Here is a 25,784-nt window from a genome sequence, read left to right on the forward strand (position 1 = left end):
TCACTGGATAGATAGATAGAGTGGGGTATAGAATCAATGGATATAGGGACAGATGTAGTTAAATAGACAGAATGTGAAGTATTTTTATTGACGGTAATACTGTCACAATGTTGAAATAGTAACCAACATAGGTCGAGTGTTAGTGGTCAGTGAGGTGTATCCAGTGACCCCATCCAGGAGAGGTGTGAGGGGGAGGGGGGGAGGGAGGCGGGGGTACAATTTTAGGTGGGTAATGGGCCAGACGTTGGTAGGAGATCTTCTTTAAGCCAAAGCTACACCAGACTAGTCTTCTGCCCTGCCCGCCTCACACCGGGTCCGGGGGTTCTGTCAGATAGCGGGTTGTGCTTCCGAATAACAATTTGAACATAAATTAAAAAAACTCGTTATGAACTGTTATCATCCTCCTCTTCTCCCCTCCCTCCTCCTTCCTTCTTCTTCCTCCCCTTCCTCCTTCCTCCCTCCTTCCTTTCTTCCTTCCTTTCTTCCTTCTTCCCTCCTCCTTCCCTCCTCCTGAAGACCACAGTACCTCACGCACTCAATAGGCTACATCATGACCTCTCATTCACAAATACTCTTTATTATTGTAAAGAGCTTGTGTCTTAACTTCAATTTGGCGAAAGTGGTATTATTACATTTAGGAGGGGGTGAGAGGGAGTGAAGGAGGGGTGAGAGGAGTGAAGGAGGGGGGTGAGGGGGGAGAGGGAGTGAAGGGAGGGGGTGAGAGGGGGGAGAGGGAGGAAGGAGGGGGGGGAGGGGGAGGGATGAGAGGGGGGAGAGGGGAGAGGAAGGAGGTGAGAGGGGGGGAGAGGGAGTGAAGGAGAGGGGGAGAGGGGAGGAAGGAGAGGGGAGAGGGAGGAAGGAGGGGTGAGAGGGGGAGAGGGAGGAAGGAGGGGGTGAGAGGGAGTGAAGGAGAGGGGGTGGGGAGAGGGAGTGAAGGAGGGGGTGAGGGGGCAGAGGGAAGTGAAGGAGGGGGGTGAGAGGGGAGAGGAGGAAGGAGAGGGGGAGAGGGAGAAGGAGGTGGGGTGAGAGGGAGGAAGTGTGTGAGGAGTGAGGAAGGTGAGAGGTGTATTATGGAGTGGTAGGCAGGTACGATAACACTCAGACACATACACTTACAAAAAAGGTTCCTGTAGAGTGTGACTTGAGTATTGACCCGCCCAGGAGCCGAGAAAATGATCTCCCCAGCAGGAGTGGAATTCGCTGCCTCCCCACGTAATGATCTGCACCTTCAGGGTCATTGAATGTGTCCTTCAGGGTGGTGCTGTGGACCCCCGAGGATGTGGGAGAAATAGAAAAGAAGTAAAAACGTTCTATCGCAATCCAGGATGGTGTGTGTGTGTGTGTTTGTGTGTGTGTGTGTGTTTGTGTGTGTGTGTGTGTGTGTGTGTGTGAGGTACGTGAGGGTGATAGGGTTGAAAGCGAGCTGTCAATGTGGAGTTGAAAGTCTTCTCCCTCCCTTCCCTCTCCCTCCCAAGAAGCAATATCAGGTAGACGTCAGGTAGATTGTGAGAGACGTGATGTTTATATCTGGTAGGTGAGGATGGTGGTAGTGGCGGTGGTGGGGATGGAGGTGGTAGTGGTGGTGGTGGGGATGTGGTGGTGGTGGTAGTGGTGATAATGGTGGTTATGGTGGTAGTGGTAACAACTAAATCATATAATGTTGTTGTGTTGTGCCTTCCAGAGTGACGGCACCAATTTCCCCACCTGGGTGAGATAAATGTATAGGGGAAGAGCTCTCCCCCTCCCCCTTCCAGCACTTTCCATTTCCTCTCTCCCTGTCCCTCCCCCTGACTCTTCCTCTGGACCCTCCTTCACCCCCTCACGCTTGCCCCAGCCTCCCACCCCCTCCCCCACCTTCCTCACCCCCCCAGGAACCTCCCACACCTCGAACAAATAACAATAAATTTTAACCAAACAAAACGCATCAATAATCATATTTTTTCACCATCGCCTGGCCTGGCTTGAAGTGTCTTAGGAGAGGCTAGGGTGACGTAGTGTGGACCTGGCCAGTGGTGAGGATAAACACTTTGTTATTTTTCGTCGCTGGGTTTTGTGTCGTAGAACTTTCTCCTCAGGGACTTGAGTGTGTACAGCCTGGCGGGGAGCGACTGTATGTGCGTGTGGTTGTTCAGACAGCAGCTACCTCCTCGACAAGTTTGGGAGCCAAGAAGAGGGTGTGTGGGCGTGTGGTGGGCGGTCGTGCCCCTGTGGTCACCTCCTGCAATAGCCTCTACGATTCGTTTCCCTTGCTGCGTTGTGTTTACCTCACTGACAATTAACCTGTGTGTCTCTTTGTACATACGTTGAGAGAGAAGACCTGGCGTAAGGTAGGTGTGTGATGGCGAACGTCCGTCTGGCGTATACGTAACTTCTAATCACGTCTTTAGGAAGGAGGCTGTAGGAACGTCAGGCGCTGGTGATTTCTTGTACTTTTTGTGATAGAGGGCGTGTGTGTGTGTGTGTGTGTGTGTGTGTCGTGGTGAAGCCCATGTTGGTAATAGTTTGTTTATTCAGCATTATTAGTGTTGTCTTATGAATGCTGTTTCCACACACTTAATATAAAGAAAAATATGACTGGTAAAATTGGCTATTGGCTTCAACACACACACACAGGTTATAAATTTTAGAACCTGTGTCTAAAATTTGTGTGGTCAAGGATAACTACATGTTGTTGTGGTTGTTGTTGTTGTTGTGGTGGTTGTGGTTGTTGTGGTGGTTGTTGTTGTTGTTGTTGTTGTTGTGGTTGTGGTTGTTGTGGTTGTTGTTGTGGTTGTTGATTGAAGGTGAAAGCATAATACCCAATCTATTACACAAAGTAGTAACACATTCCTTCAAATACACGCACACACACATACATACACAAGCTACACACACACACACACACAGGACTATTCAGATACGCACATGAACCTGGTAAATAAGAAACACCTTACACAGAATAACCTAACCTAAGCGCCTCAATACCTGAAGGGGTAGCTGAAGGTGGAGAGGAGGAGGAGATGAGGAAGGAACAGGAGTTTTAAAATTCCCGGTTTACTAAAGTGTTTAATAAGACTTAAAACGTGAACTATTGGTTTAATGTTTTATATATAATTAGTGTTAGTGGTTTAAAGTTCCAGCTGGTCTCCTGTAATAGGTTTAAAGTTCCAGCTGGTCTCCTGTAATAGGTTTAAAGTTCCAGCTGGTCTCCTGTAATAGGTTTAAAGTTCCAGCTGGTCTCCTGGTCTTGTGTGTGTCTCCAGGAAGGCTTATATACTGTCGGTGGGCTGTTGGTGGCGAATATAGGCTTAAATTGGTGTTTCCTGTGCTGGGGGGGGGGAGTGTACAGGGTGATATACCGCCTTATTTAGAGCTTTGGCGGGACAGACAGACAGACAGATAGATAGATAGATAGATAGATAGATAGATAGATAGATAGATAGATAGACAGAGAGAGAGGAAGAGTGTGATGGAGGGAATGGGAGGGATTGATGGAGGGTGTGGAGGAGGGGATGGGAGGGTCAGAAGAGAGTGGAGGAGGGAATGGGAGGGAGTGATGGAGGGTGTGGAGGAGGGGATGGGAGGGTCAGAAGAGAGTGGAGGAGGGAATGGGAGGTTGTGGAGGTGGGAATGGGAGGGAGGGGTATGGAGGGACTGGAGGAGGGGTATGGATGGAGTGAAGGAGGGGTCGGGAGGGAGTGGTCATAAAGGTGATGTTGTCTTGGTAACCGTCTGGCTGGAGGCTGCCCGCTCCAGAATATTCCCTCCACCACGTGTACACCAACCCTCCACGCACTCCCCTCCACGCACGCCCCTCCACGCACTCCCCTCCACGCACTCCCCTCCACGCACGCCCCTCCACGCACTCCCCTCCACGCCATCTCCCTCCACCTGTGTGAATCCAGCCACTTGCAAAATATAATCAGTTTAAACCAGCAGACAGTCAAATCAGTCAGTTTATACCAGCAGACAGTCAAATCACGGCTTACGGAAATTGCGTCGTGTTTTGAGGTGATAAAAATAGTAATGCTGAACCACGATTTTTATCCAGTTTCGTTTTAGTCAATATGAAGACCCGGGTTGGGCCAAAGCATGGCCAGTGTGTGTGTGTCGCTACTGGTGCTCGCCGGAATACATCTCGTGCCCGAGTTAATCAGAAACGAGGATTTTTTCCCCTGTAGTCACGAACGAACACAGATACTTATTTTTTTTTTAAGGGCGATAGCTTAGCCCTTTGATGGTAGTTAAACCCTTTGGTGATATTTTAACCCTTTAACTGGTTGTATAAATAATAATGGTTGCCCCTCGTGTGAATTTGGGTAAAGTGTATAGAAGGCTATCGCCATCACAGCCACCCACACCTTAAGTTAACGAGTCGCATGAGCTAGTATCAAGTAATAGTACGACAGACCGGACAACTCACCAACTGCACTGGCTAACCGTATCCTAGAGCACGATCCGAAAACACACACACACACACACACACACGCACTAATCACCAAGTAATATGCCCAACACGTACACAGTGGGTGTGTATCCCGGCATCAGTACAGCACCAAGAACATTATCCTCTCTTTGAAGTAAGGCGTTTGTGTGTGTGTGTGTTTGGGAAGCTTACAGGGCAGTAGACGGGGAGTGTATTGTGCTCTTACTGGTGTGTGGCGGCTGGGAAGTGGTGATGAGGCGGGTGGTGGCTGGTCCAGTGTTATTAAAGGTTTAATTCTTGTGTGGGTAATGTTTTGCAGACGTTGGTACTCTCTCTCTCTCCAGCCGGGTGAGCTAGATGAAATTGATGGATGATTTCTCGACTGACCATTACTTGGGTGAGGCCGGATGTGTCCCATAACTTGTGGCTTAACTTGGCATAACTGTGTGTGTGTGTGTGTGTGTGTGTGTGTGTGTGTGTGTGTGTGTGTGTGTGTGTGTGTGTGTGTGTGTGTGTGTGTGTGTGTGTGTGGTCGTAACCAAATGAGAGAGAGAGAGAGACAGGTTGTGCATTTTGTATGAAGGTAAGTTTTTAGAGCAAGAGTTTGCCCAGGGTAAGTACAGCGACTCGGCTGTAAACTTGTGGCCACAGAGATGAAATTCGGGGAGTCCCTCAAGGGGTGTGTGTGTGTGTGTGTGTGTGTGTGTATGTGTGTGTAGGGGGTGTTCTCCTCCCTGGAATACTTGACCTTTATTTTCGCGACCCTCCTGCCTATCGTCTCACCTCCTGCTGCCACTGGGTATAAACGCCCTAGGAGACAGAGGTAGTGGACGAGAATAGGTCACTCCGCGGATGTGTGAGGTAAACAAACGCTAAGTCTTAAAGCACAGTGACGAAGGTGATTTTTCTCTCGTCCTGGGAAAACACGCGAAGGTCACCGCCATTTTTGTTAGTCATGGGACAGGGGTGACGCTTGGGGGTCTACAGGACAGAGGGGTGACGCTGGAGGGTCTACAGGACAGAGGGGTGACGCTGGAGGGTCTACAGGACAGAGGGGTGACGCTGGAGGGTCTACATGACAGAGGGGTGACGCTGGGGTCTACAGGACAGAGGGGTGACGCTTGGGGGTCTACAGGACAGAGATGTGACGCTTGGGGGTCTACAGGACAGAGAGGTGACCAATACTTTTTTAAGCGAAGAGCGGCAGGGAAGAGATCACACGAGGGAATTACAAGTTAGAATATTATATATACAAAATACGTGACGCGGCAAGGGATTCTGTTGGCCTGGGTCGTCTCGGTACAAAGGAGGGAACTGGTTAGCGTCCCTTACCTTTGATCTGACAGTGTTCAAGGCTCACCCAACCTGTACGTGCACAAGTTCAGCTCATTCGGGTCTTGGCGCTGAGAGGAGACGGTTGTGTTGAGGCGAGGATGACGTGAAATGTGTGGTGCTCAGGGCTGGAGAGAGGAGTATTAGGGGAGTCTTTTGTAGGCGATGGTGATGTAGTGGTGGGAGGTAGAAGGTGATACGGTATTATGGTGTTATAGAGGAGGGGGGTAGAGGGTGTTATGGTGATGTAGCAGAGAGAGAGAGAGAGGTGGAGATTACAACGGTGCAGGAAAAGGTTATAGACCTCACAAAGAACCATTTTACTTGAGGTGATGGTGCAAAAGGTGCCTCCCTCCCCCCACACCCAAACTAGCCACCCCCTAGACAACCAAGACTATAACACTGCCACTAATGAGGAGTACCACAAGGCGATCGTTACCACAGGACACCCATTACATTTATTATAGGCACGGAACTTAATATACACCGCCCAGACACTACCGTTGCATGATATTGCAAACTGTGCCCTTGTGTGTTGATATTGTTGCAGTGGAGAAGTGTGTGTGTGTGTGAAGCCATAGTTGGCTGTCGTATTTATGTTGACAGTCTCAGGTGGGTTATGGCCTAGGTGGAGCATGTACTAGGTGGAGCATGTGCTAGGTAGGTCATGTCCTAGGTGGAGCATGTACTAGGTAAGTTATGGACTAGGTGAGTCATATCTCAGGTGAATTATGTCCCAGGTAATTAAAAGGGCCATTTCCCAGGTGACTCAGGCGCCAGGTGACTCATTTCTCAGGTGATTCATGTGTACAGTACATCACTATTGATCCCGCCACTGACTCACTTAATAGTGTGCTGACTCAACCCTTCAGTGTCCTTATTGATTGCTTTAGTTCATGAAGGTCATGTACAGGCTGACTGGGTGGCGTGGAGACGAGACACCTGACCCTTATTCCTTGAGGTAATGCTTGAGGTCAGCCTTCAGTTAAAGGCTTGTATATAGTGTCATAGTATAGTGAACATATTGTGTAAGTATGGTGTTAGAGTGTGTCGCTGCCTGGTGTAGTGTGGTGTTGGTCCTGGTGGTGTGGTGTGGAGTGTCCTGCCTGGTGTGTGTGGTGTGGGGGCCTGCCTGGTGGTGGTGAGTGTGTCCCTGCCTGGTGTAGTGTGGTGTTGGAGTGTGTCGCTGCCTGGTGTAGTGTGGTGTTCCAGCAGCATAATGGCTACAGGTCTCACATCTCAGGGAAACAGTTACTGGTCCCGACACCTTTTACTTCCCTCCTTTATAATCCAGTTACCATTTTCCAGTATGTCTGACGTCACCTCACACCTGGATATACCCCTCCCCCCCCTCCCTTACCTGTCTTCACGATATGGCGCCAGGTGTGATGGTTGAGCCGCCTCCCAAGTGCCACGCCTGTACACGCCACCGCGCACCACCACACGCTCACCATTCTTTGTCTCAGGCAGTGTACAATGTTACGTCCCTATGACCACTAAACTACCACACACCATCAATACTTCCCGTGCACTATAAACATCACCATTAATAGGTATCAACTGTACACTACTACTACTACGGATTATAACATTGGCCCGATACTTTCATCCACACCATCACACCTTTAAATGCTAATACCTGTGTTTAGTTAGGGAGTGTACAGCTGCCACGAGAGTAATGCTGTGCCACCCTCAATGACTTGGAGAGCTTGTGATAGCATATAGCAGCATGCACGTATAGCCTTGACACAAATGACAGGCGATGCTGCACACACACGAACGCGCCCGCATACACCACACACACACAGGAGCTGCGTCTGGGTTAGGTTAAGTGGGGTGAGATGTGGATAGGTTAAGTGGGGTTGGGTTATGTCTGGCTAGGTAAGGTAGGGCTTAGGTTGGTTAGTTTTTATTAGGTTAGCTTAGGTATAGGCCTCTCTCTCTCACTTACGCTTTGCTAAGAAAAAAAATCGATCCATCCAGCTTACGTTGAGGAAACTTTTGGCGGCAGGGTTAAGGTGGCGGTGTCGTCAGTGTGTATCGACCAGCAGTCTCTAGCACCACTCTGGCGCCGGTACTCCCCTGGCGCCAGTCATCACGGTGGACGGAGGGAAGGAAGGGTGGATAATGTAGCAACATGAGGAGAGAGGTAGGAGTTGTCATGGTAGTGAAGGAGGTGTTGAGAAATCATGGTATAGTGAGAGACAGAGACACACTGAGTAACCATGGGAGAGAAATCATGGTGGTGAGGAAGGTGTCGACTGATCATGCTGTGTAATGACAGGCAAGGAAGTTAATGGTGCTTAATGGTGGTGCCTCAGGGGAGAAGGACGGTGAAAGCAGGGGAAAGTGGGTGCACAGATTATGGTAGTTTGGGGAAAAGTTTTGAAGAGTTTTTGAAAGTTTAAGAAAGTCACTCAAGACAGCTGGGCCTTTGATAACGTGCCTGGGTCCTGTGAGTAAGGAGTAGCACCCCAGAGTAAGGGAGTGCAGACCTCGAGTAGAACCTCAGAGTAAGGAGGGATTGGAAGTGAAGAACCTGAGGAGTACCAACTACAGTCTCAGGGGCGACACATGATGGTAGTTCTCGAGTCCCAGGGGGCTTGAAGGGGTGGCTGAGATAGGTGGGAAGGGGGAAAAGATGGAGAAGGGGAGGGAGAAGGAGAGAAGATGGGAAGGGTTAACGAAGGGAAGAGGAGAAGGAAGATAATGGCCCCACACGTTGTACACACAGGAGGTGGTGACAACGCCTAGTATACATCCTCCAAGGTTCATTCCACTGTATACAAACCTGGATTTAAAAGTAGAATATTTTAAACTAAAATAACAAAGAAAATTAAGGGCGTTGGGGGGGGGGTATTTTTTATCCCCCCTCACAAAAAATATGATCACCTGAGGAAGAGTTTAAGGTGACTCAGATAGTGTTCCGTGAATACGTGTATGTGGAAGAGGTGAGAGAGAGATATACTTCAGCTGTTTGTCATCTCTGAGATAATGACGTCATTTCCTAGAGTCAGAGACTATGAGATGGCTTCCAGGACCTTGGCTCACGACACGTACTGAGAGAGAGAGATTTGTCTATTTCTCCACCTCTATGTCCGTCTCTCTCAAGTTTGTTAGCGAGATAACACACACACACACACACACAGGCCTAGCGTGTTAGAGGGAAATATAGAGGGAGAGTTCTGATGAGGAAGCCCGGTAATATTTTTTGTTTATACATAATATAACAGGAGCTGGAGGGGGTAGGTTAGGGCAGGGTAGGCCAGGTTAGGTTAGGGCAGGGTGGGAAAATAATTGACAATATATATAAATAGAAAACAACAGACTGTGTGTGTGTGTGTGTGATGTAGTCAGGTGTGTGACGCGGCTGACCCAGGGCCGTGACGCCAGCGTGACGTCTCCATTGTGTATGTCAGTCGCCGTAACACTCTCCTCATCCCTGACCGCACAGGTCCGTGAGGGTCTGGCAGACAGACAGGCAGGCGAGGCAGAGAGACAGAGAGACAGCAGGCAAACATACAGACAGGGAGAGAAGGGGGTAGACAGACAGGTGAGCAGGTAGATAGACAGATAAAAACACAGACAGACAGACACCCATGGTATCTATAATAGCTCCACAGTCACGACACTTAACCATTATGGCTGACAGATAACCTCTCCCCCCCCCCCCTCATGGAGGCCTCTCTACCTCCCGTATAATGTAGAACTCTGTATAGAAACCTCGCATATGATATAGAAACCTCCTGAGTGTTAGCTGAAGCCTTTGTCCTCCTGAGATATACACAAGAGGCTTCACTTGGTGGCTTCGTGTGTTTGATAGTTTTCTTAAGCTCTTGTATGTCTTCTGAAAACAACTACCAGGAACCAATCTATTATTTTATACCTAGAGATACATTGTTGTGTGTGTGTGTGTGTGTGTGTGTGTGTGTGTGTAGGAGACGTACACACCCATGCACTAAACGTCTCCTGTTGGTTAGGGTTAGAATAGATTAGGTTTGGTTAGATTAAGATTGAGGTTTGGTTAGGTCAGGTTAGGTTAAGGTTATGCCATTAAGGCTGAAATACCAATAACAAACATCAGAATCTTGTCACTATAACCATTCACGTCCAGGTATTGTAACGTTAACCTGTACGTGTATTGTAGTGTGGATAAAGTCTCTGTAGTTACGGTAGCTGTTGTGATGGCTGATGGCTGGTTTATGTGGCTGTTGAAGTAACCTTCTCCTCTCCTTCCCCGTTTGCTGATAATTTAGAGAGAGAGAGGGGGGGGGGTATAGAGGAAACACAGGCAGAGGCAGACAGTAACAGGAGGAGACAGACAGACAGGTAAGAGGGTGGTGGCCCCGGGTGGGTCTAGTCACAACCCAGATTCCCGGTGTTAATTTGCCGCAGCTCCGCCACCCACCGAATCAGGAGCGGCTGGCGGCGTGTGCGGCCCCGCGGACCACCATCAATTCCCTGCTGCAGCTGCCGCCAAGGAAACGATCTGCCCGCAGGCGCCGCTCCCTCCCCTTCCAGTACTGCCGGTCGGGAGTCTCGCTGCTACTGTTGACACATTTCATTTCTGTCTTTTAAACGTTGAGTCATGACGGGAAAGTCGGCTAGGGAAGTGTACAGTACTGCCGGGAGAGTGTGTAACAAGGAGGAGGACGGTGTAGGGGGTGAGGGAGGCAGGGGGTGAAAATTTCTGTTCCATTTGTCAAGCTGTTCCTTTTGATGGGTGATGGAAAGGTGACACACACACACACACACACACACACACACACACACACACACACACACACACACACACACACACACACACACACACACACACACACACACACACACACATGTGTCTTTTTGTTGTTTGTTTTAGATTTTATAATTATTGTTTTGTTGTGTTGTTATATATTTATCATTTTTTATATATTTTTTACGTTTGTGTGGGGAGGGTGAGGTGGTGGGGAGGTGAGGTAAGGGGAGAGGTAGAGATGGGGGGTGTGTGGTAGGGATGTATGGGAGGTGAGTTGGGTGTGTAGGAGGTAGGTCGTGTGTTTGTGGGGGAGGTAGGGGAGGGGTAAAGTCATTATTGTTTGTGTGAGAGAGGTAGGGGAGGGTAGAGTCCTCAGGTCTCCGGATTGGAGCCCCAGTGAACCCAAGCCGTCTGAACCTCTTGCAAGGTCTCTCACTTGGAGGGTGGGGGGCACTGTATGGTGTTGTGATGAGTAGAGTGAGGGCACTGTGGTGTTGTGATAGTGGGGTGAGGGGCACTGTATGATTATTTGTGATGAGTGGTGGGGGCACTGTATGGTGTTGTGATAGTGGAGGGAAGGAGGAAGGCAGTGCTTGATGTTATGATGGTGGAGGGGCGGATGGTGCTGGTTAATTTGAGTTATGACGGTGGAGGAAGGCTCTCATGGCGCCAGGAGAGAATGCCATGACGTTATAGAAGGGGTCAAGAGAAAGACGACCCTCCCTACACACTATACAGGTCTTGGCGTGTTGCTGGGGTTGTATCGTGTGGCCTTAGATGGAGTGTTGTGGTGGTGGTATTCTGTGTTGTGGTAGTGGTGGTGTTGTGGTGACGGTATTCCCTTCCTTTGTCGAGTTCAGTGCTCGTCTGGTCTCTCTCTCTCTCTCTCTGTGGCGATGATCAGCATTTATGTGGCTGAAAACTTTATGATATTAGTTTACCTTTGCTGTTCAATTTGCCTGAGTGTGTTGGCCATTATACTCGATGGTGTTAATGTGGGGGAAAGGTTTGTTGAAATTAGTTGTTAAAAGTCATAAATTAATTAGTAGGGCAGCGTGAGTCGTTTGGCGAGGTGCTGTATTTGTGGTTCAGTTAGTGTATGTGGATGGCATGTACTCGGGAGGGGAAAGGGGTGTTTATAAAGTCCCTTGATGTTTATGATCAGACTCCATTGATGATTTTGTTTACATATTTTTTGTGTGTGTTTTAGTGTTTGTGTTTACAGTGTCCCGTCACGTTTAGGAACTCCTTTGATGTTTGTGTTTATTAAGAGTCAAGTCTTGAATGTCAACACAGGATTTGGTAAACACAAATCTTAAAGTGGCTCGGTAAACACAATCATCAAGGGACTTTATAAACACCCTTCAGACAGCGATTAAGAGGCGGGGCAGGGAAGGGGAGGGGGAGGGGTGATGGTGGTGGTGGAGGAGCGTGTTGGAGGTGTGTTGGTGAAGAGGACAGTGGGAAGTGTAGGAGACTGGAGGGAAAACAAGGAGGAGATTCTTCAGGTGATCTCCACTACGTAAGAGTAATGGAAATAACTACTGTAGAAGGAGCGATGTAAGTAGTGAGTAAAAATCAGTAAAAGAACAATGTAACACAGTGGCAGGAGCCTTGAAACACGGAGCTACAGACAGAGAGACAGTGACAACGAGCTGGTGGAGGGAGGAGGTGGGTGGTGTTCCTCAAGGGCAGAGTTTAAAGCCCTTGCTAGTCTCTCTCTCTCTCTCTCTCTCTCTCTCTCTCTCACCACACAATAACACTGGCACAAAGAGTTACAAACAAAGAAAACACACACACACACACACACACACACACACACACACACACACACACACACACACACACACACACACACACACACACACACACACACACACACACACACACACACACACACACACACACACACACACGCTAAATATTTTCATTTCATTAAAAAAAGACCTGTCGATTTTTGTCATTTAAATCGATACTCACAGACAGTTTCATTTACCACCAAGCTGACGAAAAAGTCCAACTCAGTCAAAAAAGATGTTCATTATCAGGTAACATTTTCTGTGTAGAGTGTGGCTAGTGGGTGGGTGTTGGTGTGATGGTGCTAGGGTGGTAGTAGTGGTGGTGGTGGTGTGTGGGTGATGGTGGTAGTGGTGGTGGTGAGGGTGATGGTGGTGGTGGTGGTGTGTGGGTGATGGTGGTAGTGGTGGTGGTGAGGGTGATGGTGGTGGTGGTGGTGTGTGGGTGATGGTGGTAGTAGTAGTGGTGGTGGTGAGGGTGATGGTGCTAGGGTGGTAGTAGTAGTGGTGGTGGTGGTGTGTGGGTGTGGTGTGAGGGTGATGGTGGTAGGGGTGGTAGTAGTAGTGGTGGTGTGGGTGATGGTGCTAGGTGGGTATAGTGGTGGGTGGTGGTGGTGGTGTGTGTGGGTGATGGTGCTAGGGTGGTAGTAGTAGTGGTGGTGGTGGTGTGTGGGTGATGGTGGTGGTGGTGGTGGTGAGGGTGATGCCACTGACCAATACAATTCTTAACTTGTGGTTGCAACAGGTGGTGGTAGTGGTGACGCCATTAGCCCGACAACGTAAAGTAGTATTTCCCTGCCTCTCAGAATATTAGTTAATGGCAAGTTAGTGGTTGTTTTGGTTCCAATAAGTGGTATTTTCCTGCCCTCGGTGGTAAGGAAGTATAGGTTGGTAGTGGCGGAGCTAGTAGTGCCACTAACCTCCCCTGGGGTAAGTGGCGGGCAGTGGTACTAATCGCGATAATAAGAGCACTTGTCTGGTTATAATTGGCAGAGGGAAGTTTATGTTGGAAAAAATGTAGCAGCAACGTGACGAGGCAATTATTTTCAGGTTCACCACACTCAAGCTGTTCCCCTTCTGCCAGGCGTAGTGTAGTGTATACTGTGTAGTGTAGCGTATGGTGTGTAGCGTAGCGTATGGTGTGTAGTGTAATGTAGACTAAGTGTAGTGTAGTTGCCACTATCGACCTACAATAATGAGGTGGGTTGTAGGGTATGGAATAGGGTGAGAGAGACTCCATGGGTTAAGGAGGGAGAGAAGGGGGCGGGCCGGGGGGCAAGATGAGGGGTGGAGGTGAAAAGGTGAGGAGAGAGTGGTGAGGGGTCATGTCTCTGGAGGTCAAAGGTCGTGAAAGGTGAATGGGGAGAGGAAGAACTAGGATGTTGACAGCGGAGGGGTGAAAGGGTTAAGTGAGAGGGGAGAGGGAGGGAGGTTTTAAGTGAGTGGGGGGGATGCGGGAGGAGAAGAGAGGGGGATGGGTTAAGTAAGGGAGATGAAGGTTAAGTGAGGAAGAGGATTGAGGGAGGATGAGGGAGAAAAGAGTGACGGAGAGTGAAGGGTAAGGAATAGTGAGCCAAGAATGATGTGTGGTGAAGGTGAGGAGGAGAGTGTGGTGAGGGAGGAGGAGAGTGTGGTGAGGGAGGAGGAGAGTGTGGTGAGGGAGGAGGAGAGTGTGGTGAGGGAGGAGGAGGGGAAAGGGGAGAGAGAGAGAGAAGAGGAAGGGGGGTGAAAACCACTTGTCCAAGTATGTATCCTTCCTCCCCTCCCCACCCCCACTTCTCTTACCTCCCCTCCTCATCTCCCCTTCTCTTACCTCCCCTCCCTCACCCCATTTCTCCCCTCACCACTTCCCCTTCCCAGCCTCGTATGTCACTATTACTTCATGTTGATTCGACCTTCTCCGTATTGCAGGTGTGTTGTTGTTCATGTTGCAGGTGTGTTGTTGTTCATGTTGCAGGTGTGTTGGTGTTCATGTTGCAGGTGTGTTGGTGTTCATGTTGCAGGTGTGTTGATGTTCATTAGTTACTCGTATGTTGTTCACCATTGCAACTGTTTTCTTGCAACAAATGATTTTACTCTCCCAGCCGACCTGCAACATCCAGTCACCAATCTCTTTACCGTGGTGAGACGCCTTGCAACTATACCAGCCAGGATGTTGCAGACCTGACCTGTGTGACGGACGCTGGAGTCATTGACATTGACTTCCAGGATGTTAAACCCTCTGGAAAAGTCACACACACACACACACACACACACACACACACACACACACACACACACACACACACACACACACACACACACACACACATACACACACACACACACTTTTTACAGGGCCAGTTCAGGAGTTCAGAATTGGCTCATAATACACACACACACACACACAGAACACACATGATATATACACACACACACACACACATTCTAGCTCTCATATGTGTGTGTGTGTGTGTGTGTGTGTGTGTGTCCCCAAAACACCTTTTTAAACGACCGACCTTATAAACGGTTACAGAAAAGTTCACCTGGTCTCCAAAAGCAATTCTGGTGCCCCCACGGAGCTTTCGAAACCACCTACCACTTTTATCATCTTTTTGTCAGTAGCAGGATGGCGTGTGTGTGTGTGTGTGTGTGTGTGTGTTATTGGGGCCCCGATTGGGGCCCCGATCTCCCACAATCTTAACAGTGTGGATAATATACTCATCCTCTCCCCCTCTTCCTCCTTCTGCTCCTCTTCCTCTTACCATTATCTTCCTCCTCCTTTTCCTCTTACCATTATCATCCTCCTCTTCCTCTTACCATTGTCATCTTCCTCCTCCTCATCCTCCTCTTCCTGTAACATTAACGTCAGGTCTTCTCTTGGCTCCTGGTGCCTTAAGAAGCTGCAAGACTCACGCAGTTTAATGTTATTGGTGGGTATTAGCGTAAGTGAAGACCGCTCTGAACTTGTCGTAATGAGAAAGCACATTTTCTGTGTGTGTGTGTGTGTGTGGGGGTGTGTGTGTGTGTGTGTAGGTGTGTGTGTGTGCAGTGACCACCCCTGCCACACCTGCCCCTGTGTACACACCAACACACACCTCACCTGCCACCACACGTCTGGGATCCCACAGTATATCACCTGGGAAACACACACACACACACACACACACACACACACACACACACACACACACACACACACACACACACACACACACACACACACACACACACACACACATCTACGCACCTCACCTTTTCAGAAATAATTCTTCTTGGAATGCGGAACGGACACGAATTTCTTTAAATACAGTATGATGTTGGGTTTTGAGAGAGAGAGAGAGAGAGAGAGAGAGAGAGAGAGAGTTAATGCTATGGCTGGAATACATAACACGTAGACAGTGATTACATGCACAACAAGCCCCTGGTCGTGTGAGAGACATCCTTGGGTAGACTGTGTTATAGCAGGTATAAGGAAGGCCGGCCGGGGAGGCTGGTGAAGGTGAGGAACGTCGGTCATCACTACAACCTAACCTAACCCAATCTAACCTAACCAAACCTAATCAGGGAGCTATTCAGACCAGGTAACCAGGTGGTGTCCTTTCATACGTCCTTTCTCCTCGACCCCCCCCCCTGTTGACAGCCTTGATGATATTATTATCACACACACACTAAGATCACCTCCAAGGATACCATATTACTTCCTAGTCTCGTGTGTGTGTGTGTGTGTGTGTGTGTATTTTGCCAACTGTGCTTGGAAGACGTTCAGAGACGGCGAGGAACATTAGCGTGGGGGAGAACGATTAGTGCCCCGGCCTGATGGTGACGTAAGGAGAGGGGGTGTTGTGTGCAGATGATTCTATATGGTGATGATAGTGTCCAGAGATGAAAGGTAGTGTGTGAATTTAATTTCTGTTCGTTGAAGGTTATGGTGACATGTGATGATAGTGATGGTGACAGTAGTGGTGGTGATGGTGTCAGTAGCGAGTGATGGTGTTTTTCTTCTGTGAATTTAAAGGATAACTGGTGAATGTTGACTATTGTTGATCTATATATTCTTGAAGCTCTAAACATAACATCCACCTGTCGAGAATTAACACATCTCACCTGAAGAATTCGAAGAAGAATTAAACCCTTTCACTTTTAATATGATGTCAGAGTGAACGTTAAATTGGAGGTGGCTCATTGGCTGACTTGAGTGGCCAGTCAGTGAAGGAATTTCCGGGTTACCTGAAGATTAGGCACCCCAGGCTTATTGCACCTGGTGATTAAACACCCTAACGCTACCTGGTGGGGGAGGGGGGGGGGTAGTTGAGGATAGATTAGGTTAGGTTAGGTTAGGGTGTTTGATCTTTATGTTAAATAAGCTGGGGTGCCTAATGTTCACGTGATCCATTTTACCTCACCGGGGAATAGGGAATATATCTCATCCTATAGGCATGGAGGGAAGGGAGGAGAGATAGGGGAAATAGGAGGGAATCATTAGAGTGCCGGACAAATAGCCAAGAGATAGGTAGGGGGTGTCTGTCGCCTTGTTTGGGCGAGACACTCTATCTACGGGTCATTCTGGCGTCTTATCACCTCGATGGTGTGACGTAGGTGGTGGTGATAGGTAGTTGACACCTGACCAGACTCTACCTGTTCCTTAATGATGTAGGTGTGGGTCTGGAGGAATGTTTGTGTACGTGTATGGATAGTGGTGTGTATGTGTACATGTATAAGTATGGCGAGTGTCAAGAGTACTGTGTGTCAAGAGTACTGTGTGTCAAGAGTACTGTGTGTCAAGAGTACTGTGTGTCAAGAGTACTGTGTGTCAGAGTACTGTGTGTCAAGAGTACTGTGTCAGAGTGTGTGTCAGAGTACTGTGTGCTGGGGAGACTCAGTGTCAAGAGTACTGTGTCAGAGTACTGTGTGTCAGAGTACTGTGTCAGAGCACTGTGTGCTGAGTACTGTGTGTCAGAGTACTGTGTGTCATGGGGAGTACTAAAGCCGGAGCATCAGGTGTCAAGAGCACGTGTCAGTACCATGTGCCGAGTACCATGTGTGAGTATTTCCACGTGTAAACTCCACAGATAAAAAAAGTGTAGGTTTTTTCTTGACCACCTCTATTTTTTTGGGGGGGGGGTGTGACATATTGTTTCTTTTTATGGACCATCCGTAGGGAAAGTCCTCTTAGATCTTTCTGTCTGTCTGTCTGTCTCTACACTGGCCGGGGTTTTTAACTTAACTAGATACATCAACTTTTAGCACCGACTAGAACTCTCTGGCGGAATCTCTCTAAGTTATTATTAAATGGACGTATCTGAGTTGAGGTGTAGTTCCGGAGTAAGTGTTTTATGTCGTTTAGGTTCAGTCAGTCAGTTACGTTGCCGTCTTACACACACACACACACACACACACACACACACACACACACACACACACACACACACACACACACACACACACACACACACAACTCCTACGAGGTGAGGAGTTTGTAATTTATGCTGGTAGGTGAGGGAGGGCGCCAAGGCTGTGAGAGGGGAGGCAGGAGAGGGAAGGCATGAGAGGAGGAAAGACAAGTGAGGAGAGGAAACAGGTGAGAGGAGGAGGCCAGGTGTGATAATGTTTATAACCAGGAAGTAAGTACCTGCTGGGGTAGTCCTCCACCTGTGTACTAATTAAGGCGGCGTTGCAAAAGTTCATCAGGTGAGCTTATAAACGACCCTACCTCACCTGGCGGAGCGGACCACTGACACGATTCTCTATTTAACCTCTCGTGCCTAATATGCTGATTTAATTACTAATGAAGGGGTGGTGGGGGGTTAATTGGTGGTGGGGGGTTAATTGGTTGGTCTAGTTAATTACGCGAGAAGTGCCAATTTGTTTATTCATATCTGACAGGGACGTGTGTTGATGATGACTGTATATCCCTAGCCCTCTTCCCCTGCCCCCCCCCCTTCTCCCTTCCACCCCCCTCTCCTTTCCACCCCCTCCAGTACACACACCTGCGTTTTTGCCACGTCTAATACGGATTTTACGTTCATTTGGATTTAGGCTTGAGAAAGGGTCAATATCTGGGGTTTAAAGACTCACCGTAAACGTATGTTGGTGGGGACTGAAGCTGGCAACTACACTACATAGCGCAACTCAACACCAGAACACGTCATACTATATCACAACACAACGCAACACGTATCTCTCCTGTTTCTTACCCAAGTTTAGTGCGTCTAGTGTTCCCTCACCAACACTTCTTTCATGTTACTTTATGATTGCATGTTGAGGTGCGATCATTCCTTCAGTGTGGTGTAGAGGAGCAGTGTGTGTGTCAGCTCCTTCCCTCTTTGTCTCCGTGGACTTGGTTGCCTAGTATGGTTCAGTTCCGTCATAATTATAATAAAGATAAACAAAACAGTCATAATAAACATACAGGATAAAGGTGTTTTTTTATTTTTTTTTATTGGAGAAATAAGCTACTAACATATCCCTCTTGGCAGCCTAATTGCTATCTGGTTTGTATGATTGCATAAAAGCTTCCTTGTTCGGGTATTTACTCGGCCATAACCTAGTTACCTACACCTGCCTTATGAGCTTATGCCTACGGGGAGTTGTCTGTTGTTATTTGAGTATACAGGGACAGGTGTACCCCAGGAGTGCGACACAGCGGAGGATCGATGTTGACGACGACGGCAGTGAGACGCCTGGCTCTTGACGCCCCCCCTCCCTCTCCCTCCACCCAACCCCTTCCCCCTCCCTGGTTCTTGACGCCCCCTCTCCCCTCCCTCCACACAACCCCTTCCCCTCCCCTGGTTCTTGACGCCCCTCTCCCCCTCCTCCCACCCAACCCCTTCCCCCCTCCCTGGTTCTTGACGCCCCTCTCCCCTCCCTCACACAACCCCTTCCCCTCCCCTCACCCAACCCCTTCCCCCTCCCTGGTTCTTGACGCCCCTCTCCCCTCCCTCACCCAACCCCTTCCCCCTCCCTGGTTCTTGACGCCCCCTCTCCCCCTCCCTGGCTCTTGACGCCTCCCTCAACCCCCTCCCTAGCTCCTACTGTGACGACACCCCCCCAGGGAGGGACATTCTCACCCTCTAGAGGGGAGGTACACACTACCTACTCGAGAGACTTAAACTTTAGACAATACATCATTCCTCATCACTTCATTAAGTTAGACCCAGCAGGTACAGGTGTAGGTAGGTAAGGTTACACAGAGTTAAGAGATTCTGTAACGAGGACGCTACAGAAAGACTCTCCAGGGTCTGTGTACGTTACCAGTGATGAGAGAAGAGTCTTGGGAGTCCAGCCAGGATTTTGGAGGACTCGGGAGCTCCTACATCAACACCGCCGCCACCACCTACAGCGCCTCAGTGGTGGCACTGTAGGGGAGGAAGCTGCCGACACCTGGCACTGTAGAGGCCGCGTGTGTTGAGGTCACAACCCGTTCACGACATGTTGTTGACGTGCAGTGTAGTGAGACCTCTATTTAACGGACTATATGGAGAGGAAAGTCTATTATATCGAGAGTCCGTTAGATTTATACCTCTCCCCCACATAACGGATTACAAGTCCGTTATATGGAGGTTTAACTGTAATATTCAGGTGTAAATCTCTCTATTGACCAAACTGTCTTATTCTCTTCATCGTAATAAAACCACAGTGTGGAATGACAGTATATATTTCTTCTATTTTGTTGTCTTGTACCTCTTATTATATAACCTTGAAATATTATTGGTTTTGACACTAAAAATTACTCTTGCATGAATTAAACTTTAAGAACAATGTTTTAAGTCGGTTGGTATGTATGTACAGAGTGTATTATGTTACGAGGACTCGGTGTTAATAAGTGTTCTCCCCCCTGGTAGGATCCGGCCTCAGATAGCTCGCGAACTGATAGAGATGTGTCGGGTGTGTACGAGCGTCACCCCACACGAGCCTCAGGTGTGGCTGGGGTCCGACAAGGCCTTCACCTACGACCACGTGTTCGACATAGGCACCACACAGTCTGAGGTCTACGATGTGTGTGTGGCGGGACTCATCGAGGGTTGTTTTGAAGGCTACAACGCCACCGTCCTCGCTTATGGTCAGGTCAGTAAGCACTCTTTACCTGTATGGGAGAAGTGACACCTGTTGCATTTACCCTACCTATCTCTCTCTGTCCCTGTCTCTGTCTGTCTCTGTCTGTCCCTGTCTCTCTCTGTCCGTCTCTGTCCCTGTCTCTGTCTGTCCCTGTCTCTGTCTCTGTCTGTCTCTGTCTGTCTGTCTCTGTCTGTCTGTCTCTGTCTGTCTCTGTCTCTGTCTGTCTCTGTCTGTCTCTGTCTGTCTGTCTGTCTCTCTGTCTGTCTCTGTCTCTGTCTGTCTCTGTCTGTCTGTCTGTCCTGTGTGTTTCCCTCCAGCAGAATCCAGGTTATTTTTTTTGAGAGTGGACGATTGACCAGTTACTGTGAAAAGATTAAGACTCATTAGATACTGGGAGTGTTTTTGATGTGCTGTGCTATATATTAGACCCTGATAGAGCCAAGTTTGTTTACCGTTCATTTTAGCTTGACATTGTCTCTTTTTGGCACAGGGTTAAGAAACTGTAGAGCACTTATTTGTACTTTACAATATGGTGCACTTAGAGTCAAGGTATTCTATAAGTGTATATCTTTAAGTTATTAGAAGGCGCCCATTCATAGTTGTCTAATGTAGGTCTTGGCACAAAAGCAAGAAAACCAGACTATATGAGGAACCCGTAATCAATGTCCTGTGAAAGTGGGTTCCATACGCATGGCTGTCTGTTAGGGACACACTTCACCAGGAACGTAAAATGGTAAACTCTTGTCACGTGTTTGCAGACTGGTTCCGGTAAGACCTACACCATGGGAACGGGTCTCGAGGTGGACAACGGAGAAGACATTGTGGGCATCATCCCTCGCGCCGTCGACCACCTCTTCAGGGGCATCGACGAACGTCTGGCGGCAGCGAAGGAAGCCGAGACGCCCCCGCCAGACTTCAAGGTCACCGCCCACTTCATGGAGCTGTACAATGAAGAGATTATTGACCTTTTCGAACCACATTTTAGGGTGAGTGTTGAGATGATTTATTAATTTTGTTTTCCTTGATGTAGGCGAGAGTACAAGGCCTGGTCCCGGAGTATACTTTATAATATCATACCCGCAGACTTGAGTATATTTTATTACGATACAGAAAAGTAGAATCGGGGTATTCAATGTGGCAAAGCCCTGGTAGACAGTATTTATTTATGACACTTTAGACTGTCATACTCATTTATGACACATCAAAGCCCTGAACACTCCCCCATCTTCCCCTAACCCTCCTACTTATCCCCCCCCCCCTCCAAAAAAAGGTTATTTACAGACAAACATGTGGAACTAATCTACACACCTGACAGAGTGGTAGTCAGGTGTTGATAATAATCGTCAACAGACACACTTCCTCGCCCGGTGCTATAGTGTGTATATTGGTAGGTGAGAGGCCGGAGGTGTAGGCCAGAGGTGTAGGCCGGAGGTGTAGGCCAGAGGTATTACAAGTAGAGGTTGTTGGCGGGTAATGGACACCTTCCTCATTCACTGTTGACACCCTGTTGGTAGCAGCAGCTGGCCTGATACATCTGACATGCTCACGTCCTGCTTGCTGTTGTGTGTGTGTGTGTGTACAGTCTACCACACCTCTTCACTACCGCTACCACACTCCTCACCATCATCTCTACCACACTCCTCACCATCATCTCTACCACTTTTCACCTCCGCTACCACACTCCTCACCATCATCTCTACCACTTTTCACCACCACTACCACACTCCTCACCATCATCTCTACCACTTTTCACCACCACTACCACACTCCTCACCATCATCTCTACCACTTTTCACCACCGCTACCACACTCCTCACCCCTAGTACCACTATAGACTCGCACCACCACAGTCCGTCTCTTTGATGTGTGTGTGTCACTCTCCTGGGCTCAGTACAGGGGAACCTTTATTACCCTCCTTCACTTTGAACTCATGACTCACTCCCCCTGGCTCTAGTCCATCTTCCGTTTGAGTCGCACATGTGGTTCATCTTGTGTTCGAGTCACATATAAGTGGTATATAAATCTTCAGAGGTCACATGTCTGCAGGGTTTTCACAATCATTAAAAATCCTGGAGATCTAGAAATATTTGATAAACTAACCAATCGTAGAAAAGTCGTGAAAAATAGAAAAAATAATGAACCTCAACTTATAATGAATGTGACTTCCTAGTTAAGTTAGACCTTGTTGCTCGTCCCCCCCCCCCTTATCTCCAGGCTCCGCGCGAAGTTTATAATGTGTTAGGACAATCGAATGTGATCAATATTTAACTAATTTTAACTACCACACACGTGTTGACTCTAAGTCGACAGATTTATAAGTTTGTTGTCAACGTTTTTGCTCGAGACAATCTACTGTTGGTGGAATGAATGAGGCGGTGAGTCACCCACCCTCCCTCCCTCCCAGCAGACGACGTGACGGTTGAGGAGGGTAGCCAGGTAGGTGGGCACGTGCGTGTTGTTGTGGTAGCGCCCTAGTGAGGAGGCGTCCGTGCTGCCTGAGTCACGAACACACATTAATTTGCTCTGGCAACAGGGTATACCTCACGTGCTTCCCTCCCCCTTAGCTCATCCATACGAGTGACCACCCCCTGACGTTTCCACCCGTTTCCCCCGTATACTCCTCCTCAGATCGCCCCCCCCCCTTACACCCCTACCTCCACCCCCTTCAGGAGCAGTGGGTAGTGAAGGCTCAAGACACGGTTATGGACGGATACACGCTGATGATGAGTGAGAGGAAATGTAGTGAAGAAACGGGATAATAGCAAAGGTCACGTCTGGTGGCTTTAAACTGACATAATCTTGAGAGAGCGAGAACTATAGTGTGTGGGTGTAACACTATGAACACTTCTTTACAGTAACAAGCTGCCATAATCACGAAGGAAATATTTACAAGATATCGCCAGTAATATTCAGGAGGAGTACAACATTAACCACGGTAAAAATAACAAGAAACTGGTACAGTATCACCGAATAAGGCGTCGTCAGCGTCATGATGCCCGGGAGAAGAAGAAAAAATCAAATTTAAATTACCTCCCACGCCACCACCAACCAACCAACCATGATTATTGTCTAGATAAAACCACACATCTCGCTGTGAATTTAAACCGAATGCTGCAAAAAACAGAGATGCGAAGAGGGCGGGGCAGGGAGGGGCAGGGCAGGATAAAAGGAGCTGCCTGTCAGTAGTGAGGACGGTGGAGAATCCTTGTGTATGCTGGCGCGGGGACCGTTAACAGGGACGCCTACGTGGGAATATGATACAGTATCTGGTAACCTCGTTTTGTTTATTTACGTTTGTCAGGTTATACTTGACGTCTTATATTGCTGTGTGTCGAACTAATGTTTTGTTCCGGGGTTCCAATGCTACTTGGCTAACTGATGTTTGTATAATGTTATTTGTTTATGGCTTCCTCCTGCGTGTTGTTTTATTTTATATTATTATTATTATTGTTATTGTTATTATTTTTGTTTTGTAACCAACTCGGACAAGTTTTCACTGGCTGTCTACCTTAGCCGAAATGATAGATCATTTTCAGTGAACTCGTCTTAAAAGATCAAGTTGTTTCAGTGAGTACGTGAATAATGTGGCTAAACAATTTACCTAGACACTGCGGGTATACAAACAACGGTAAACGTCTATTTTGGCCAAGGATAGACCAAGAAAGGTATTAAAAACTTGTCTCCGTTCGGGCCATTTAAACATCCACTGTGGTGCTTAAAATGCGTGCCTTTTGTAACCTTTATACGACTCATCCATGCCCTGACATAAGTTAATTACACTCCATTTTAAAACTCCAAAAATATCAGTTATAACACTCTTGTATACTTTAACAACTCATACGTATAATAAAACCATCTTGTTCTATCTATAATAACTTTCAGGTTAGGTTAAGTTATTGATGGACACGCTGTATATAAAATAAAACGCAATGTCATGTTCCTTGCCCCTGTACGCTCGGAGGCAGTTTATTGAACTCTTTGGCTGTTTTTTCCCCGCCAGAACATCCTGGGACGAACCCTGTGCTGTATTTATGATAAGTTACGTGTGTGCGCCCGTAACGTGGACTGTGGACTGTATGACAAGAGGACTGAACCGACTCAAGTCGGTGGGTCGTTTAACGATGCAGATGGTCGTTAGAGAACAAAGAATGCTGGTTACAATACAAAATAAAGAAATAAGATGGGCTTGAACAAATAATGACAGTTAAAACCTTAACAGCACAGGGTAAGGTGACTAGAATATATAATAGTAAACACAACACACCATTACAGGAATAATATGGAACATGGGAGCATGTCATATACAAAAAATAGAAAAAATACGACACGGTCGTAACAATATGTATAAGTGATAATAATAATGATAAAATCGTAGTGATGTAATGATAAAAATTTGATACTACTTCTGTATACCCTTTACTACCAATGGTGATGTTATAATAATAATAATAATAATAATAATAATAATAATAATAACGAATAAACTACTACTACTACTGTACTAATAATAATACTGTTCTTCACGTCGATAATGATGCTGTCCTCAGACTTAACCTACCATGTTGCAACGACCTTTCTCAATACAGTACTGTAGTTAATTAATTGGCATTCTTAACTAAGTAATTATTTTACATTTTAATATATCTAATTGTTTTTAGTGTTCAGTATTATTTTTAAGCATATTATTACCCAAATGTATAATTGAAGAAGAACCACCTGTCTAGTCCTCCCATACGAGGCAGGTGGCACTACAAGGCACCGGCAGAGCCACTGACGGACTGTGTCTTTAAACCTGACTTAACCTATCGAACCTAACTTAATGATCCTGGAAAACCTTGTAATTAAGTTAGGTAAGGTTAGGATGGGATTAGTTACTTCGTTTTGCCTGTTTGGAGTTGATTTAAAGTTTCCAAAGACGAAGAGAAGAAAGACAACATGAGAAGGCTGAAGAAAGATGTATTCCTGGTGAGTGATAATTATTAATGGTAAAATTGCAGTTTCATTACCAATTGGTTTTACATGGAAGTGGTATTAGAAAAAGTTGTTGCAATTAACGAGATATAATTTCTAGTCCAATTGGGAGTAAAACTGCAATAATATCACCAACCCCGACCCATCCCATCCCGACCCGACCCATCCCATCCCACCCCACCCATCCCACCCTATACCGACCCATCCCACCCACCATCCCACCCCCCCATCCCACCCCACCCATCCCATCCCATCCATCATCCCATCCCACCCATCCCATCCCACCCCACCCTATACCGACCCATCCCATCCCATTGCACTCATGGTAATTATTGACAAGATACCCACTGCCATTTTTTCATAGAAACGAATTTTCACCTATTTACCCAAGAAATGAATATCACCAGAACTCGCCGATGAAGATACAGTAAGAAAACAAACAACGTGGCGGCGGGCATCTCGTCAATATTAACCTTATTATTTTATACAGAACCTTTAAAATATC

The 25,784-nt window shown here is 47.6% G+C and overlaps 1 protein-coding gene across 1 annotated transcript in view; it reads left to right on the forward strand.

The window, feature by feature from the left end:
- LOC121862100 (kinesin-like protein KIF21A) overlaps positions 1-25,784 on the forward strand; it is a 169,154-nt gene that overhangs the window by 94,929 nt on the left and 48,441 nt on the right. Inside the window, 2 exon segments of the mRNA XM_042360084.1 lie at positions 20,095-20,317; positions 21,067-21,294. Coding sequence (XP_042216018.1) covers positions 20,095-20,317; positions 21,067-21,294 — 451 coding nt within the window.

Source organism: Homarus americanus, unplaced genomic scaffold (assembly GCF_018991925.1).
Source record: "Homarus americanus isolate GMGI-L3 unplaced genomic scaffold, GMGI_Hamer_2.0 scaffold25013, whole genome shotgun sequence".
NCBI lineage: Eukaryota > Metazoa > Arthropoda > Malacostraca > Decapoda > Nephropidae > Homarus > Homarus americanus.